The sequence below is a fragment of the Lepisma saccharinum genome, chromosome 14 (genome assembly GCF_977018435.1).
Source record: "Lepisma saccharinum chromosome 14, izLepSacc3.1, whole genome shotgun sequence".
In the NCBI taxonomy this organism is placed as follows: domain Eukaryota; kingdom Metazoa; phylum Arthropoda; class Insecta; order Zygentoma; family Lepismatidae; genus Lepisma; species Lepisma saccharinum.
In genome coordinates this window covers 34,180,993-34,199,167 of record NC_139242.1, presented here as the reverse complement: position 1 = coordinate 34,199,167, position 18,175 = coordinate 34,180,993, and the positions used below count along the sequence as shown (strand labels likewise).

General features: G+C 36.3%; 1 protein-coding gene across 1 annotated transcript in view; it reads right to left on the bottom strand.

Annotated features, from left to right (window-relative positions):
• ATPsynbeta (ATP synthase, beta subunit) overlaps nt 1–18,175 on the bottom strand; it is a 36,057-nt gene that overhangs the window by 11,000 nt on the left and 6,882 nt on the right. Inside the window, exons 2-7 of the mRNA XM_083135375.1 lie at nt 14,434–14,610; nt 11,529–11,663; nt 10,480–10,641; nt 5,817–6,001; nt 4,994–5,152; nt 2,893–3,015 (exon numbers count right to left, since the gene is read on the bottom strand). Coding sequence (XP_082991501.1) covers nt 2,893–3,015; nt 4,994–5,152; nt 5,817–6,001; nt 10,480–10,641; nt 11,529–11,663; nt 14,434–14,610 — 941 coding nt within the window. The remainder of the gene's footprint in view (nt 1–2,892; nt 3,016–4,993; nt 5,153–5,816; nt 6,002–10,479; nt 10,642–11,528; nt 11,664–14,433; nt 14,611–18,175) is intronic.

Here is an 18,175-nt window from a genome sequence, read left to right as displayed (position 1 = left end):
GTTTGGCGATGAACCTAACAAGCAGGAAATAAACTTTGAACCTTGCTGTAAGTACACACAAAATATTTTATTAATAAACTTAATAGTTTTCAAGTTAGAGAGTATTTGTTTTTTGCAGGACTTTATGGACTCCCTGTACATGTGTCCGAACTAAATGACATTCTCTAACACTTTGCCTAATGAGACCTAGAAGGCAAAATACAGAATTAGGGACTGCAAATCAGGGTAGTATAAATATTTTCCCTCCAATATGATGTAGTCTGTAACATTGTAAAATGATAATAAAAAAAACCGTGGCTCGACAGCCCTTGAAGGGCCTAGGTCAATATCCTGACAACCAGTCTCTCGCCAACGATTGTGTGGAGATCTTCAACCGGTATTGGGGTGATGTGGGGTCAGCACGTCGAACCCCCAGCCGTTATAGGTGATTTCCGAGACTGTGTTACGGTACTCACTCTTAGCTTCCCAATGTCCTCGCAATGGTGGGTATGCCACCAGTTACATACACAGACCGAGAACCCAGGCAGATTCTAACCTATGCCATCCTCTAGTCTGAGTCCAAAGCACAGCACCTTAGACAGCACGGTCATGGAGGAGGACGTGTAACATTCTAGTGGCTTGTAATTCCCTGAATAGGATGAGTTGGGAGTCAATGTCTCCTCAATAATGTTTGTTTTCTCTATCAGATACCACAACAGACAAAGTCTGTGGTTATTGATGTCTTGCATACCAGAGCTCATTATGATACAGCACTATGTATTACAGGAAACTACTCATAGCAGAAACTGCAGTTGTAAGCATGTATACGATGTCCTCGCAGAAAGTGAAATTACAAAATAAAACAATTTCAGTTTTAAATACTCGAATATTTAGAGTAATAAAAAATATATACAGTGGAAACCCCATGTTATGTTCCTGCATTATACATTCATGGTAAAAAAAAAAATAGCAAAATGTTATAAAATTCTCCTCTATATATTTTCCCACATTTTAAGTTTTTCCAGCTTGGTCACCTGAAAAATGTAAAATCGGGGTTTCACTATATGTAGTCATGGACACTTCTGGCTTGTAATTAAAACATTTATTTTCAATGGTATTGTTACAACCCAGAAGTGTCCACGACTGTACCTATTTTTTTTCTGGCATTGTAGAAATCTCACAAAAAATGCCCAGTCAACATGTTTATGTTATAAAATTACATATCATTACCTCCACAATGACTTACTCAGCTTTGAACTGGTCACTCAGTATATTTTTACACACACACACTAGCGTGCAAAAGTCTTTGCCCAAAGGTAATAACTGTCAAAAATGAACCAAATATATGGAAAAATGAGATAAACTTTATTTGAAATGTTATATTATATCACATTTGAACAAAATATAAACGTAGAGGTTCATTAGTTAACATAAACAACGTAAATAAACGTATATTTTGCTCTCATCAATATGACCCCCTTTAGCACGTATCACAGCTTGACATAACTTCGGCATTCGAGACACTAAATTTTGCAGTGTTTCGTGTCCAATATTTTTCCAGGCATCTTCTAAACACTGCCACAAATTTTGAAGATTCGTTGGAGCCATCATACGAACCTTTCTGACCAACTCGTTCCACAGCTTCTCAATCGAGTTGACATTGGGTGATTGTGGAGGCCACAACATCACTTTGAGAATTTTTTGCCTCTCCTTTGTTTTTAAATAGTTCGTACACAGTTTGGAGGTGTGTTTTGGGTCATTGTCCTGTTGAAATATAAATCCCTTTCCAATAGTCTTCGTTCCAGATGGCACTGCATGACGTACTAAGATATTATGGTACATGTTTTTGTCCATAGTTGACTTTATTTGCACCAAAACTCCAACTTTTCCTGCTCCAAAACCACCCCAGACCGTGTCATTACCTCCTCCATGTTTAGTATTGTGACAAAGAACTGTCAAGCATTCGTTCTCCGACCTTTCTTCGAACGTATAATCGTTATATAATGTTTGTTCCAAACAAATCAGACTTCGATTCATCAGTCCATAACACTTTCTTCCACTGTCTTAATGTCCATGTTTGATGTGTCTTAGCCCACTTCAGACGTTTCACTTTATTTTGAGGCTGCAAGAAAGGTTTTCGACAGGATATTCGACCATTTAAACCTACGCTACGCAGTCGCCTCTTAACCGTATCAACCGAAATCTGAGTTTTTCAAATTCTGTTTCTGTCTTCTACAATTGCAGTTGCTGGAAGTCTTCGATTTCACTTGCTCATGACGATAATATGTTTATCTTCAACTGTTGTTGTGCTTTTGGGCCGTCCAGAACGTTTCTTCGTCATATTTGTCCCTGTTGCTTTCAGACGAGCTAACGTATATGTAACACTTCATGCAATTCACGCATGAGTATAACCTTCTGATAAAATTTGTATTTACCACGCAATTCAGTTGAATATTCGTGTCTTTTCTTCATTTCGTGACTATTATATTATTTGACCTTCAATAAGAAAGATATAATTACAAATCATCTATTATCATTACAAAATGCACATTAAATGTAAATTAATGTTAAGTATATATTTAAAAAAATAATAATAGAACATATTCGTCAATATACACACCGAAATTTGATATGAAACAAGGAACAAGTGCAACATTCAGTATACACATAAAGGTTCAACTCGTTGTCGTCACGACGTCTGTCTATGTTTTTGTATGAAATACGATTGTGTATGTTCCGAATTAAAATGTAGGCTGTTCTAACTTGTTGATATACATCCAAGACATTCCAGAATAGAGTCAAAACTGATATTTATTTGAATTTCATAACATAAATCACAGATAATGACTTTGGGCAAAGACTTTTGCACGCTAGTGTATGTATGTGTGTGTGTGTGTGTGTGTAGATATTCACCTGTACTGATGTGATTGATCCCTTCTTTGTGGTGGTGATACGCTCCTGCATAGTACCCATGTCAGTGGCCAAAGTAGGTTGGTAACCTACAGCAGAAGGGATACGACCCAACAAGGCTGACACCTACGAAGAGAAACACGTTAAGTTAGTTTTCCTTAAGAATGATATCTCAATGTCCATGACAGTTTCATTTTTGATAGTAAGAATTAGAAAATGTTAATGAACAAAATGAATTCTCTTGCATAAAATACTAGCTAAATGACACTGCTTAGTGACCATGAAATAGCACTTTGTGGAGAAAAATTGAAATTTACTAGTGTTAAGCAATCAACTCATTACTTTTCCACTACCGGTATAAAACAGTAGCATTAATTTGGTTTATTTTACTTTGCTTTTCTGCCATCCTTTGGCTAATCACTAAGATGAGGATGACTGATGATATGATGAAATTGATGAAGGGACAATCACAAAGAACACCCACGCCCAGGCCGCGATTCAAACCCAGGACCTCTGATGCCATAGCACCATGTGCTAAACACTCCACCACAGAGGTCAGCTTAAAATAGTAGGGATATTCAATTTCTATCTGAAAAAGCAGTACAAATCTCCCTCAATTTGCTCTATAGTCGTTTTCACGTTCAGAAGACACAATGGGCTCTTATGGGCAATGCTTTTCTTATGGGAAATACAAGCGCGCTGTTGTGAAATTTCTGGATTTACAAATTTAGCTAAAGTAAAATCGGTACCTGCAGTTTTGCAGGAAATTTTGTAGAGAATACGATGGTGAACACAAAAAACTGGTAACTTGCTTACATAATTTTAGATAAATTAAAAACGCAAATTTTCTGTGAAAACACAATTTTTACATTGTTTTCATTCCTAATGTTGAAACATGCCGTAAAATTGAAGCATTCATTATTAAAAAAATTGACACTGTTTTTTAATTGTCATAGGTGATGGTGGTACTCAGAATTTATCAATACTTTAAAGCATATTTGCATTAAAAAAATATTCAAATAAAGTATGTGGAGATTTTTTATATTCGTGCAGTAGAAAATGTCGTCGCTGGCCATTTCTTGTTCTGTAATTCCAAGTAAAAACTTCCAGCGACAAAGTTGTGGAGAAAATAATGAAATTATTTTTTATAACCACTCGAAGGTTCCCAGAAATATTACTTCCATGCATTTGGAGTTTCTTTTTAACCCGAACCGCGCACGAAGTAAGGAGACGTCGTCTGGCCATCTTGAGCTGGCTCACCGCAGCATTCCGGCTAATCACCACCAAGTTTTCGAGTTGTTATTTTATTTCCATTCAGTATAAATATTAACTTCATGCAGTTTGTTATAATAGAATTGCAATTACTTAAATTTAATAATTGACAATTATTTCCAATGCTGCTGTTGTGAGCAACATTAGTGCTGTCGCAAATACACGTTGTTCTTGTTTACATTACTGTCTACATTAATATTGAAATGAAGATCACCTTTCAGTTTTCAACGTACACATAAATTCATAGACACCATATTAACCTTTGAAAGGCTTTCCAACACGTGACAAAATATGGGGCTACAAGATAGAAATATGACATGCCTTGCTTGAGTCATTCACGTCTTATCAGTTCACGTGGGCCATCTCATTTGTTAGTTTGGGTTGCAACTTGAATCTAACCCATGTGCCAGGTTCCCCTTACTTGAGTGAGAGATCTGCTTTGGTCTGTTTAGACTTTTTCCCTCTCTCGAAAAAGTGTTTTCAGTTGTGTGAGCGCTCAGTGATTTTTACTTTTTTAAGTGATTTCTGAAGTGTCATATTCGTGCATTACACTCGCGTGTGTAGTGATCGCAATGGATCATAGTAAAAAGGATAACTGTAACGTTCACAGTATAATAATAATATTAATAATTACATATAATTATCATTATATATACAAAATATGTAACACCTTCATTATGAAGGAAGGTCATCATTTCCCGGCGACATGAGCTAGCGCTGTATTGGCCACACTGTGCGGTTTCTCCATAAGCGCCGTTGTCTTCTGAACGTGAAAACTACAATAGTATACATTTATTTATTCTGCCTGCCTTCCTGGTATATAAGCACTTACCTCTGAGCCAGCCTGGGTGAATCTGAAGATGTTATCAATGAAAAGCAACACATCCTGTCCTTCCTCGTCTCTGAAGTACTCTGCAACAGTCAAACCAGTCAAGGCAACACGGGCACGAGCACCTGGGGGTTCATTCATCTGTCCGTATACCAACGCTACCTGGATAATGGAAGTACAATCATCAAAATACATTCACAAATACATACAAACAGTACATTTCTCATGGAGTTAAAACACATTTATGAACTATAGATTTCTAAAATTAGCACACTCACTAATTTCAAAAATACATTATCTACATGCAATCATACAACCAAAATTTCAGTAAAAATACTAGAGAATTTTAATTAATTAATCCGTGCCGAGGAACTCTCAACGTGTGTGACAAAGAACTTCTTGAGAGTTGAGAGTTCCTCAGAAGGTTTTCATTGTGAGCATGAACAGCCCAACACCATACAGTACTGACGTTACACATTCATTGCCATAAAAAGCCTTCATTCTCTGATGAATGTAAATTGGGGGACACATTTCCTGCAGTTAGAAATTCGGTCACAACATGCAGTTTCAGGTGCACAGACATAGTATGGTTACATGCTGCCATTCTCCTCACTCTAGTTCAACAACCCCTAGTGATAGAAGTTTGAAACTTGGAATGGAGAAGGGGGAAATTCTGAAGAGTACAATACATGGTTGTTCAAAATCCAAAATGTCTTTACACTGTCATAAAAAAATAGCAGGCATTACTTTTCAGCCCTCCCTCGTAGTTTTGATATTTTTTTTCCCAAATGGGCACAATTACACAATCATTTTCTATTTTTTTTACCTTAGATGACTTATCCTTCAAAGAGATGACACCAGACTCAATCATTTCATGGTACAAGTCATTTCCCTCTCTGGTGCGCTCTCCTACTCCAGCAAATACTGAGTAGCCACCATGAGCCTTGGCAACATTGTTGATGAGCTCCATAATCAACACAGTCTTGCCCACACCAGCACCACCAAACAGACCTGAGGAAGAAAGTGTAATGAGCACTCAAAAACTGATGGACGCGTCAGATATTTACTTATCCAAGTCTCAAAGGCTGTTGCAGCACAATAAATTTAGCAAAAAATCTTGATTAAAACATCAAATATACCTTAGAATGCAATTTCATGACTGCATTCTGTAGCACTGAACTATCGGTTGTCCAGCGAAAAGAATAGACTGTTGCTTCAAATGGGCTTTTACTTTCCTACCGCCTCCCTCTTTTTAAATTTTGTTTTCACCACTGAGAGCAAAGGGGAAAACACTTGCTTTTGTTTAGAATGTAAAACTATATTCTGGAACTGGTTAAGCTTTCAGACCAGCAAAATTTCCTTCCAGCAGTGCGTGCTTTTAATTTTATTTTTGCAGGGGTGCCCGGAGGGGAGCGGAGAGCCGAGGGTGACTGACTGTTGGTTTCGACGAGGATTGACTGTGGCGGATCTGTGCGTTGGGGTGTGTTGTGTTGTGCTGTGCTGTGCTGTAAAAAACCATTGGTTTAATATGAGCGAAATTAGTGTAAAAAAGAGAAGGCATGGTGAGGTTCTCAGAAGTAAAGAAAGGCAAATAGTAATGAATATTTTTGTTTATTTAAAACAGAAAAATCCGGATCACAGTGTAAGTTGGTTACCCAGCGAGACAGCAAAAGCAACTGGAGTTTCATGGGCTACTGTGTATAAAGTTCGGGGTGAGGTTTCTCAAGGTCCTCTTGAAATAACAGGTAAGGAACGGAACAATCCAGGAAAAGAAAGCCAATTACAAGTAGAAATGTAAAATATAATTTTGTCAGAAGTGCTGAGAGATGTAAAGTTCACAAATTCTTTTTTAAAAAACAAGCCCCAACATTTAATTCGGTTCTTGCTGCTTTTAATTCAGACTCCACATTACCGAATTTTAAAAATCATGTCTTCTCAAAGAACTTGGCTTTTCGTATGAGGAAAGGGGCAACAAATCCATGTTAATGGAAAAAGAAGATTTAATTTCTCCTCGCCATAAATATTTAAGAGAAATTAGCAAGTTTAGGCGTGAAAATAGAAATATTGTTTACACCGATGAATCCTGGGTGAACACCGGAACCTCAGTGAATTATGAATGGGAAGACAAGACAATTACAACTGCAAAACAAGCATTTCTGGCAGGACTTTCCACAGGATTTAAAAAATCCAACATCTCGCAGAGCGCAATATGCTTTAGTGCATGCAGGTAACGAACGCGGTTTTCTGCAACACGCCCAACTTGTGTTTCAGTGCAAAAATAATACAGCAGATGCCCATGAGGAAATGGATGGAAAAACGTATGAGATGTTTTTCAGGAACAGTTGCTTGCCAATCTCCCTCCGGGATCTGTTATTGTTGTTGACACTGCCTCTTATCATAGACGCAAGCAAGAGCCAATGCCGACAACCTCGTGGAAGAAGAATGATTTAAGAGAATGGTTGAAATCTCATGGAATTTGTTATGATGACGACATGTTACGGAGAGATCTTCTGGAACTTACAAATATTCATAAAATTAAGTACGATAAGTATAAGATCGATGAGATGGCAAAACAGATGGAGCATACGATGCTTCGTTTGCTCCCATATCATTGCGAACTGAACCCGATTAAACTTGTGTTGTCACAGGTTAAACATTGTGTGTGGTGTAACACTACATTCAAAACTAAAGACATTGAAAATTTAATTACTGAATCATTTCAGACAGTAACAGTAGAAAACTGGCAAAATTACAAAAAACATGTCATGGACATAGAGAAGGAAATGTGGAATGCAGATGAATTGCAGGATGACATTGATCAGATAATAATCCACTTGGGTGAAGATTCCAGCAAGAGTGATGATCTGACAGAAGAAAATTATTCTGGTGATGATTCTGCAATGGAAGGTATTAACCCTCTGGTGTGACATGCGAGAGAAAAGTAAGTTCATTAAGAATTATTCTTTCAGTTTATGTAATTTTGTGAATTTGTTTCTTGTTTTTAATAATAGCTAACCGTGAACTTATTTCTTCAATTTGTACGTACCCGCGATTCAAGAGCCACGCACGTTTTTGGTCGTTACTTTCACTGCCAGCAGGTCCATTACTTGCCCCTGCGGCAAGCAGCAACGCTGTTCTCATATACCCAACAGTCTATTCTTTTCGCTGGACAACCAATACCAGCCCAATCTACCTTTAACCACAATTTAGTACATAGTACAGTAAACTTCTAAGATTGAAATTTGATAAAGAATGTAACTAACCTTTAATGCACTCTTTATAAAACACTATTTACACGTGTATAATGTGCACCCTGAGCAACAAAAAAATATAGACCTATGCCACATCCCCCCTCTTCCTCCACTGTTCAGTATCTCAAAGCATTCACTTCTGTAACCACCTTGTTTATTCTGTAGTAGAAGAAAGTGAGATCAGAACTGTGTTATGCATTTGCAGTGCTCAGAAGTTATTTTCTATCATTTCTTGCCTGACAAATACCCCTGATACAAATCCCATGTGATGGTGTTACGTTTAGGCCGATCGCCGGCTTAAACTGCTTGGCTGCAAGAGGATGTGTGTATGAAGAATGGAATAAATTGCGCTCATTGCTCTTCACCAATATTTAATAGAATCGCACAAGTGAGGGGGGCAAAATGAATGTCTGCTGGTTGGCTGGCTGCATTATGTCTGCGGCGAGTGCTGTCGCGTGTACGAGATATATTTAATTTTCTTCTTGTTCTGCGAGTTATTGGTGCAGAGAGAAAATAGCAGAATTTATAAAAAGAAGCATAGTTTATACGCGTTATTCAGCTTGGTAAAATATATAGTTGAGGAGTTGTTACTATTTCTGTTCGAATTTTCGTCGCGGCGAGGAACTATGAAGGATGATGATGATCGTCTTCGTTAGGAAGTAGCTGTTTTATACTGCCAGTGTTTCAATGTTTCTTGCAGTGTTGTCAACTTCTGATATATAAAGTTCACTAGTTGTGAATTCTTCCAGATAAAGTCCCTCTAGAGTACTAGGGATATCCGCTTGCACTCCTGAATGTAACTTTAAGGCATTCACATTATCTTCCTCTGTACGTGGTCGATCGAGAGTTACCGTTTGTGGTGTGTAAAGTTTCATCCTGACCGATGCTGTCTTTTGTTCAAACCGTTTTCCTTGCTTGATCCCTTCAATTCTGTAATGGTTTTTGTCAAGTCGCTCGATTATTGTGAAGGGGCCTTCGTACTTGCCTGAAAACGCTTTGGACGTCTTTGATAAGCGTCGATTGTTCCACAAAAAGTATTTGATCGCCAGATTTAAACGCTGCTTGAGAATAGTGAGGATCAAGCCGTGCCTTGTCCGTTCTGTGGCGTTTGAGGAGATTATCTTGTGCAAATCGACGCGAAAGCTTCATGTGTTCCAGCCGTTCATAATTGCTCACATGCTGCGGCGGGGTTTGAAAAATCGCATCCGGTAAGGTGCGAGGATGATAACCCATCAGTAAATAGGTAGGTGAGTACCGTGCAGATGAATGCGGCATGTTGTTGATAGCTGAGACCGCTGTTGGTAAGAAATTGGACCAATTATTGTGTTTGGCATTGACATAAAATTTGATCATTCCTTCCAGCGTTTGTTGCATTTTTTCAACTAAGCCAAGGCTCTGATGAAATCCTGGGCAGACAAAGCTTAGTTCAATTTGGAATTTGTTGGCCAATTCTTTGAATAAATCTGAAGTTTGACCTGGAAGTTGGTCCACTATGATTTTTTCTGGAAAGCCAAATGGTAATATGATTTTAGTGTACAAAAAATCCGCCAGAACTTCAGCAGTGAGAGAATGTGTCGGTGAGGCTACTACGTAACGCGTGGCTGAGGTACATGCTCGTATTCTGCCATAACAGCACAACAGCACTTTTCTGCCATAACAGCACAACAGCACTTTTCTTGGTGTGTCAAAACGTTCTGTTACAAAGTGAAAAATCATGGGAACTTGCCATTTCACTTTTATAGTGTTTTTTTAAAAAATATTATTACTAAAGAAATCCAACTGGTAATTTGTATTTGGCCTGTTGATATATACGTGTTATATGCAGTGACATAGTGAAAACATGCATGATTTTAATGTTGGTTGTCCAAATTATTCTGTGCCTGATACACACCACAGTTTTGGGGGGCAAAAATTTTGAAAAAAAGTGTACATTATAAATGACTAAATACAGTATGCTATACCTCTGTACAAGGAATGCCCAGATGCAGATGTTAATGTAATGTTAAAAAAAAATTGAAGCAAAATAATTTTTAATGTTAAAAAAAATTGAAGCAAAATAATTTTTAATGTTAAAAAAATTGAAGCAAAATAATTTTTAATGTTAAAAAAAATTGAAGCAAAATAATTTCTAGACATTACTAGTCACCTATCTTACGTAAAAATGTTGTAAGCATCTAATAAAAAAGCTACAATATTATCAATCAGTGTGCTACGAACATGTAGATACAATACACTTACCAATCTTTCCTCCCCTGGCATAGGGAGCAAGCAAGTCTACAACCTTGATGCCTGTTACCAGAATTTCCTGCTCCACACTCATATCCACGAATGCGGGGGCTTCAGCATGGATGGATGCATACTTGGTTGTCTCGACTGGGCCTCTTTCATCAATTGGTTCACCTGCATCAGAAAATCAAGATATTCACTAACAGTCTGATGTAAGTAGAAAAACTGTGGGAAATATTCACCATTCACACCAAATCACTACCATCTCCTCTTGAACCTGGGAGGAAGAAGTAAAAGCTAAAATTCTACATTAAAAAAAAGTTGAAACAAAGGAAAACCTGGAGACCTCTTCATGTTCCTGTTATATTAATCATCCACATGAAACTGCAGGATATAGCTGAAGATTGATTGGGTTTCTTTTACACATCTGCCCCTTTTAGCTAATCACAATGAGGATGAGTAATATGATGAAATTGATGAAGGGACACTGACAGTTATTTTAATTAAAAACTATAAATATCAAGAAAAATATAAACACGGTTTTAGTGTTTCATATGCAAATTGGGATGTTTATCGATTAAGTTCGAAGGGCCACTGCCTTCAGGAACTGAGGATACAGCATCTGGGATGGAGATGGTAGTGCGTTACGGCTTTGTTTGTTTCCGGGCAACAGTTGTTTGTGGAAATTAAATTAATTAACATAATTCATAATGTGGAAACACCAAACTAAGTATAAAACACTTTATCCTGATTCTTTATCTACTCATTTTAACTTGCTCCTCTGCAACTACTGACTAACAGTAATGAGATGAATAATGAATGGGTGAAATTGAAGGCAAGAGGAAAACTAAGGATTGCTGATTATTTGCACCTCAATATTACCCCACCCCCATACAAACCTGCCAATTATTTATGGCCGATTTCTCTACATTCTTTACCATTTATGATCATTTTCTACTATCAGATTCCTTAAAAATCCAAATTGTAGTTTGACTCAGGAATCCTCAACATAAATTCACAGCAGATAATGCCAACAAACCGTGAAAATTCACTATGCTTACCAATAACATTGATGATTCTCCCAAGAGTCTCACGGCCCACAGGAATACTGATGGGAAGTCCTGTGTCGTGAACGTCTTGGCCTCTGATAAGACCCTCTGTACCATCCATGGCAATGGTACGTACTACGCTTTCACCTGCGAGATAAGGAATGCATGATTATCAAGTTATTCTAAAATAATAATAATAAAGTGAACGAGACGGAGGAAAATTAACACTTCTTATAGCTACACTAAAATAGAATAGAACTATATTCACTTGTTTAATATTTCACATGTCTTTAATATCTTGCTTTTAGGATGATTAAAACTGTATTTACTCATGCTTAAGTTTTATGTAATTATGAAAAAATATTTGGTAACGTAACCAATAAATTGAAAAGTAGGGTGTGATAAATCATGGGCCATTGATTGAAACAAAAACATCAAAATTAATACAAGTTGTGCAATCTTTTCCAACATCAGACGTCAAAATAAATTAAGGTTCTTTGTAAAACTTCTCTGGTGCATGAACAATCAATGTGTAAAGCTACATTTTGCCCTTACACTTTCCGTATTTAGCAAGCAATCCACAGACTGATAATTTTTCCTACACTAATTATATGTATAAATATAGTTTAAAATGACCTTTAAGAGCTGCACTAAATCTCTACGTTGCTTTTTCATATGCAATAATAGATTTCTCTTATGTTATGCTACACAGAATTTCATTGTCTGACCGTATGTCCATGTAATGTTACAAAAGGTAATGCATCAAGTCCGCACGTTTATTAAGTCCCCATCGGCCACACTTTCATGAAACTTAACACTGGCAACAATAGCCAAACCGCTCCCGATAAGTGCGTGCACTCAGACGTTGTTCCCACATTTTCTTTACATTTCTTGTAGTTGCAAGGCGTCTCTCATTATTTTTGCACCATAACCACGTGCGGGGTTGATATTTTTTTTTAACTAGTTGTGTGGTGTTATTTCTTTGTTGTGTTATGGTGCTGTTTTGTTGCTTTGTTATAGTGTTGTGCTTTTAGTTTTTTTCTTAGACTTTGCATAATGCAAGTTATCACTCACGGCTGCTAGTGAAAATCCCAAGTATGAAGACAAAACCGCAGGATATTATTTCCTTCATGGAGAGCAGAGGTGCCTATCCCCCAAAAGCAAATGGCACGTCCCCCCAAAAAGAAAACATCATTCGCACCCATATCATAATCCCCACAAAGTATTTAATTACGACAGCGTGTCTACCGAAAGTAACTTTTTTCTTAGCTTTACAGAACACTATACTTGATCTGCCCCTCCTCCCTAAACAGGGGTGCCCATCACTCAAGACCAGCCCTAAAATAGTTCATCATAATCCCGCGAAAATAGTTTGGATGAATGCCTAATAGTTTATGTCTATTTGAATGAAATATGTTACATTGTCCATATTTTTTTATTGTTGGATATTCGAAAAAACTTAAAGCTAGCACATTGATTGGTTAAAAGTAGTAAATTAAAATATGTATATACGTAAATAGTATTTTTGAGTGGGTTTATAAAACTCAATTTGAGTATTTAACACAAATTGTTACACAACTTAAGATAAAGATAGAATAATTCAACCTTGGCAAACCAAATAATATGCTCCAGCCATATGGCAGATTCAATTTGTTTCACGAGACATTACAGAACCCTAGCTAGAAATTCTTAACGTCAGGGCGATAATGTAATAGGGTTCCTCTTTCAAAGAACTCACCCCCAACCCCTGTTCTCCTGGGGTAAATATAATTATTTTAGTAACAAACCAAATTCATAACAATAATTACTTGGATTTTATCTCCAGTGCAAATTTAAAATTTTCCTGTGACAAGTTAGTAATGCGGATTCGATCTATTTTGTCCTAAATGATGCACCTGCTTTAAATTAAGCAGTATACCAACACTAAGCATTATATTTTAAGAAGTGGTGTTATTAATGAACTTCACATTCACCTCAGTAAAGTGCCAAACATGCATTCTCGCAACACATGATTGCAAGTGAAGCGAGTAAGAAAATGTTTACATCCATTTCTTTGCAGGCTTTCAAGAATATTAATTTAATGGGGTGTCAATACTTTCTTAAGATCCCGAGATATTTAGTCTTTTCCAGCTTCTTTTTTCGCACGTTTGAGGTCTGAAACGTGTAGATACAATATCGCTAAATACAGTCTCCAAAATTTAATGTTCGAACTCTCTCTCTCTCTCTCTCCACTACAGAAATCTCTCGATAATCTAAGATTTAACACTTTATCAAGACCTTCCCATTTCCTCCTTTAAATTTAATACTCAATCCTACCACGAAAATTTCCATGCTAATTTTAGACAGCATTTCCTCCTCCAAAAAAATTAATTCTCAGTCTCCACACAAGAATTTCCGCAACAGTGTAAGACAATAGTAATACACAAGATTTGGATACTTCCCTCAATTTAATGTTCAATCCCCCCAGAACCCTCGTGTCAAAAGGCCTAATATGTAAGATTTGGATATCCCCCCCCCCCTTCGATAATACCCTTAAACACTTCCGCTTTAATCTTTATCTGTATTTCTTTTCTCTTTCCATATTCTTTAATTTTGTTTTTCTTTTCCTTTACCATTTCCTTCTGCTTTTCCTCTATCTCCAAGTTGGCAACATCGGTTTCCTACTCCAGTTTGTTTGCTTCTACTTCAAGAGAAAACCGCCTGCTTGGGTGTTTCTTTTAATAAAGATTACCGCTCCCTTTGTTAACTACTAGGGATAAAATGAAGGCGCGGACTTAATCACAAATATCCTACTGATAAGACCCTACTTTTGACTCTACATTAAGATAACTGATCAGTTAAATAAATTTTACAGTTTCACACTACCTCTTCTTACAGTGATTCCTACACAATCATGCTAACTAGTTTGGCAACGTACCTAAATGTTGTGCAACCTCCAGGATCAACCTGGGTTTTCTGTTTTGAACTTCCAATGCATTGAGGATAGGTGGCAGATTCTCATCAAACTGCACGTCCACAACGGCACCAATGACTGCCACTATCTTCCCCTTAGCTATAGCACCCTTTGGCTGTGCTTTAGCTGCATAGCTTCGATCTGAAATGAATCAACACAAAATTACGTTGAACAAATATTTCAAACCTAAAATTTTTTTAAACAAAATCTGTATAAATTAAAAGATTTTAACAAGTGAAAACCTCTGCTAGAAACTGCACTATACACATGTATAGAGAACTAACAAATAATATCTTCTTTGAAGTTACATTAAACTGCAGTTTAATCAACAGGGTTGCTACAATCATTTGATTATGAAATTCCCCAACATTTCCAGGTTTTCCAGTCCAAAAATGAAATTTTTCCAGATGCGTTCATTATCATGATTTTTGCTTTTGGACCTTGCGTTTTGCAATTAAATATACAAGCCTGTTAATTATTATGAAAATTTACTTTTACCACTTTTTTAAAAAAAGCAAATTTCATTCTAAATGTACAAAAACATGTGGAAATTCAAATGATGTAAAATTACAATTGGCATCAAACATATCAGGTGCTATAATCACATGCATGTAAGGCTAAGGTAGCAGCAGAAGTACATAATTGTACCACACATCTCTGTGATCCATTTATTAAATGACAAGTTTGATTTTAGCCCAAGAAATTATGTAAAAACATGGATGAAAAATCAACTGCTTTTAAATGAAAATGATTGTCAACAATATGGAAGACATCAGAACTCAAAAAAACTCAAATTGGTATAGTATTCGTTTACATCTCTTGTAATTATAGTGCTATATTGAATGTCAGTGTGTTAATACATAAATCAATCTGGTTATACTTAATTTACATAACTAATGTGATGATGCAGCCACATACTCCGTTGAATAAAAATCTGAATTGACAACGATAATGGATTTTAAAAACAGATCAAAGAGTTTCAAAACAAGACCAATATTGTATTCATAGAACTATCCAATACTAAGAAATAGGTGTTTTGCAAAATTGATAAGAACAGTTTTTTTTGACAAATTTTAAAAACCTGAAAATTAAGTACTGTGTTTAAAACCTTTCTCCTTGCACTGAACGATTGAACCACCCACTTTTTATTTATAGAATTTGAAAGAGCAATTTTTGCAATACTAAAAAAAATATTTGTTTTGTTCTTATGACAAAAAATAGAAGGCATACTAGAAAAAAATAGCATAGATTAACACACAATCTAAAAAAGTTAAATTTTGATGTAACTTGTGTTGTTTTTATGTAGGTCTACTGGTTAATTTCTAATTGGAGTCCAAACTGTAATATCCATGATTTTTAATCCGACAGTAGGTGTAGTGCAGGTGCATTGTGGTGTCAGGCTGGTGCAAGGAAAAGACATTCAACCAAGTAGACTGATAGTGTAACTTGATACACGCCGGTTGCCAACAAATTAAAGAGCATGCATATTCATGTAACAGGCCAGGTTGTAGTTTAAAATCTGGTGAAAATAGCTCAAAAGCTAGTCTGAATTTTAATTTACATAGTTCTGACATTTAACACTCATTAGGAAAAAGCTTATCAGATCTGGTACCTAATGTGTCAATTTCGATGCACCAAGAAGTATGATCTAGCAAGACAAAAATCTATATTTACAGCTTACATGAAAGTCCTGGCAGATGACATGGCAGTGTTACATCTAAATTATTCAAAATAATAGTACAACGCACACTTCCTTAATTCAAACAATATGAAAATTGCTTACAATATTCATTACCTCATGAAAAAAAAATTAAGTGATTATTTCTTCCCAAGTGTAATTTGTATTTCTTTCTATCACCAGAAATCACAAGCCACAGAATTTACATCCGGTGACAAAGATAAGCCATGATTTTCAACCTTACAGTAATGGTGGGTTCAGGCAGCCAAAAATCAATGTTCTTACAGTAAATTGCTTGCCACAGGCTGAAACACATCATTCAATAAAAATGAATTTGAATTTAAAAAAATAATTGGCCCAAGTTCCTTTAGTTTTATTGAGATTTAATCATGCTACGAATGCAATTTTAACATGGTTCGATTTTGATGTACTTTTGTTAACACATACTGCGGAGTTTTAGTGATTACTTAAGATTTTGTTCAATATATGCTTTCGTAGTTAGGTTAGGCAGGCCAGGTTCTCTTAGCATCAAAATAAAGTCCCTAAATGCATTCTACTAAGGTTCTGATTTACTTCTACATTAATTCTCACTAGTCTACAACACTTAGTCGCTTGTCAATGGAAAATACATTGTCCATGGGAAGCATACAAGCTTGCATAATGTAAATTTGTAAGTTGTTTTTTCAACATAAATATTTTTTTTAAAAAAATCCAAGCAGTGTGCTCATTACTTTAAGGAAGGTTCAAATTTTGTGTGAAGATTGCCAAAATTCTACGATAATTAGTCTTCCTGCTAGGAGAATTTGAAAAAAATCTTAAAACAATATGAACCGTTACCAAATACTGGTTCTAGGAGGAATGAGTAAAGTATCCAGAATGTAATCTTTACACAGGAACATTCAGTTTATTAATGGCTATCAGTATAAAAGTTACCCCTTATAGCCAGTTTTCAATGCTCAAGTATAGGGAATTCACAGTAGTCGGACATACTTCCATAGTTGTAAAAATGCTAAATCAAAACAGAAAATACAGTGTGATTTTATAATTAAAATTTGTATTACATTGAGACTACAAAAATCTTATCCTGCCACTGAATACTTAGGAGGTTCATAATTGTATTTTAAGTCTCATTTCTGTCACTTTCGGGTATTGCAGTGGGTCAGAGTGTTAAATAAGAGGTTTGTGAAATAATGACAGCTTATGGAGAGCATTTCACATTTCCTATGGAAGTAACACCACACGTATCCTTGCACTGATGTACAAAAGGCATGTTCACATTTAGCGGACAGAGCCTCGCACACCTGGAAAGCCTCAGCGGTCTTGACCTTTTAAAACATGCGCTTTTCAAACTTTCCACGCAATACAAAAAAAATCGTAGCTCGAGAACTGATTCTCATAGAGATGAAATTGGTTTTGTTTTCTTTCTTAAAGACAGGCTTCTAGTGGAAGTAAAAATTATTTATTATGCCTCTAAATAATTAATGTTCAAGGAAAGAAGAACTTTAAAAATTGACGTAAGGCACGCATGCCCCTGTGCCCTCTGCAATAGACCAAAGTGAATGTAAAGAATGTAGTATGTAGCGGTGGTACATTCCTAGAACCATGCAAAGTATGGTTGAAATCAGACATACTTCTTAAGTAAAAAATAACAACATTATATAAGGTGGCAGTGTTGCCAGCTTCGGGACAATGTGCTGAATTTTGCTTCTATGGATGCTAGCTGGTCCATTTTGGAGGGAAGCACGACAAAAGACCACTCTATCAGGATGTGTAATGCCCATGCTGGAACTTCGAAAAACACGAAAAATTTCGCATTTTAGGCCATTGCCCCAGCTTCCCTCCCCCTGGACCCATAATTGTCTGGTGTTACTTCAAATGTTGCTTTTCATTCACTCTTACATTTAGAATTTAAATTGTTTCCAAAGATGCAGTGGTTTAGGAGTTACAGCCTACTATCTTCAATTTATCCCATAATAACTAATAAAAGGGAAACAAGAGGCTTTTTGAAATTGCGCTTGTTAATGATAG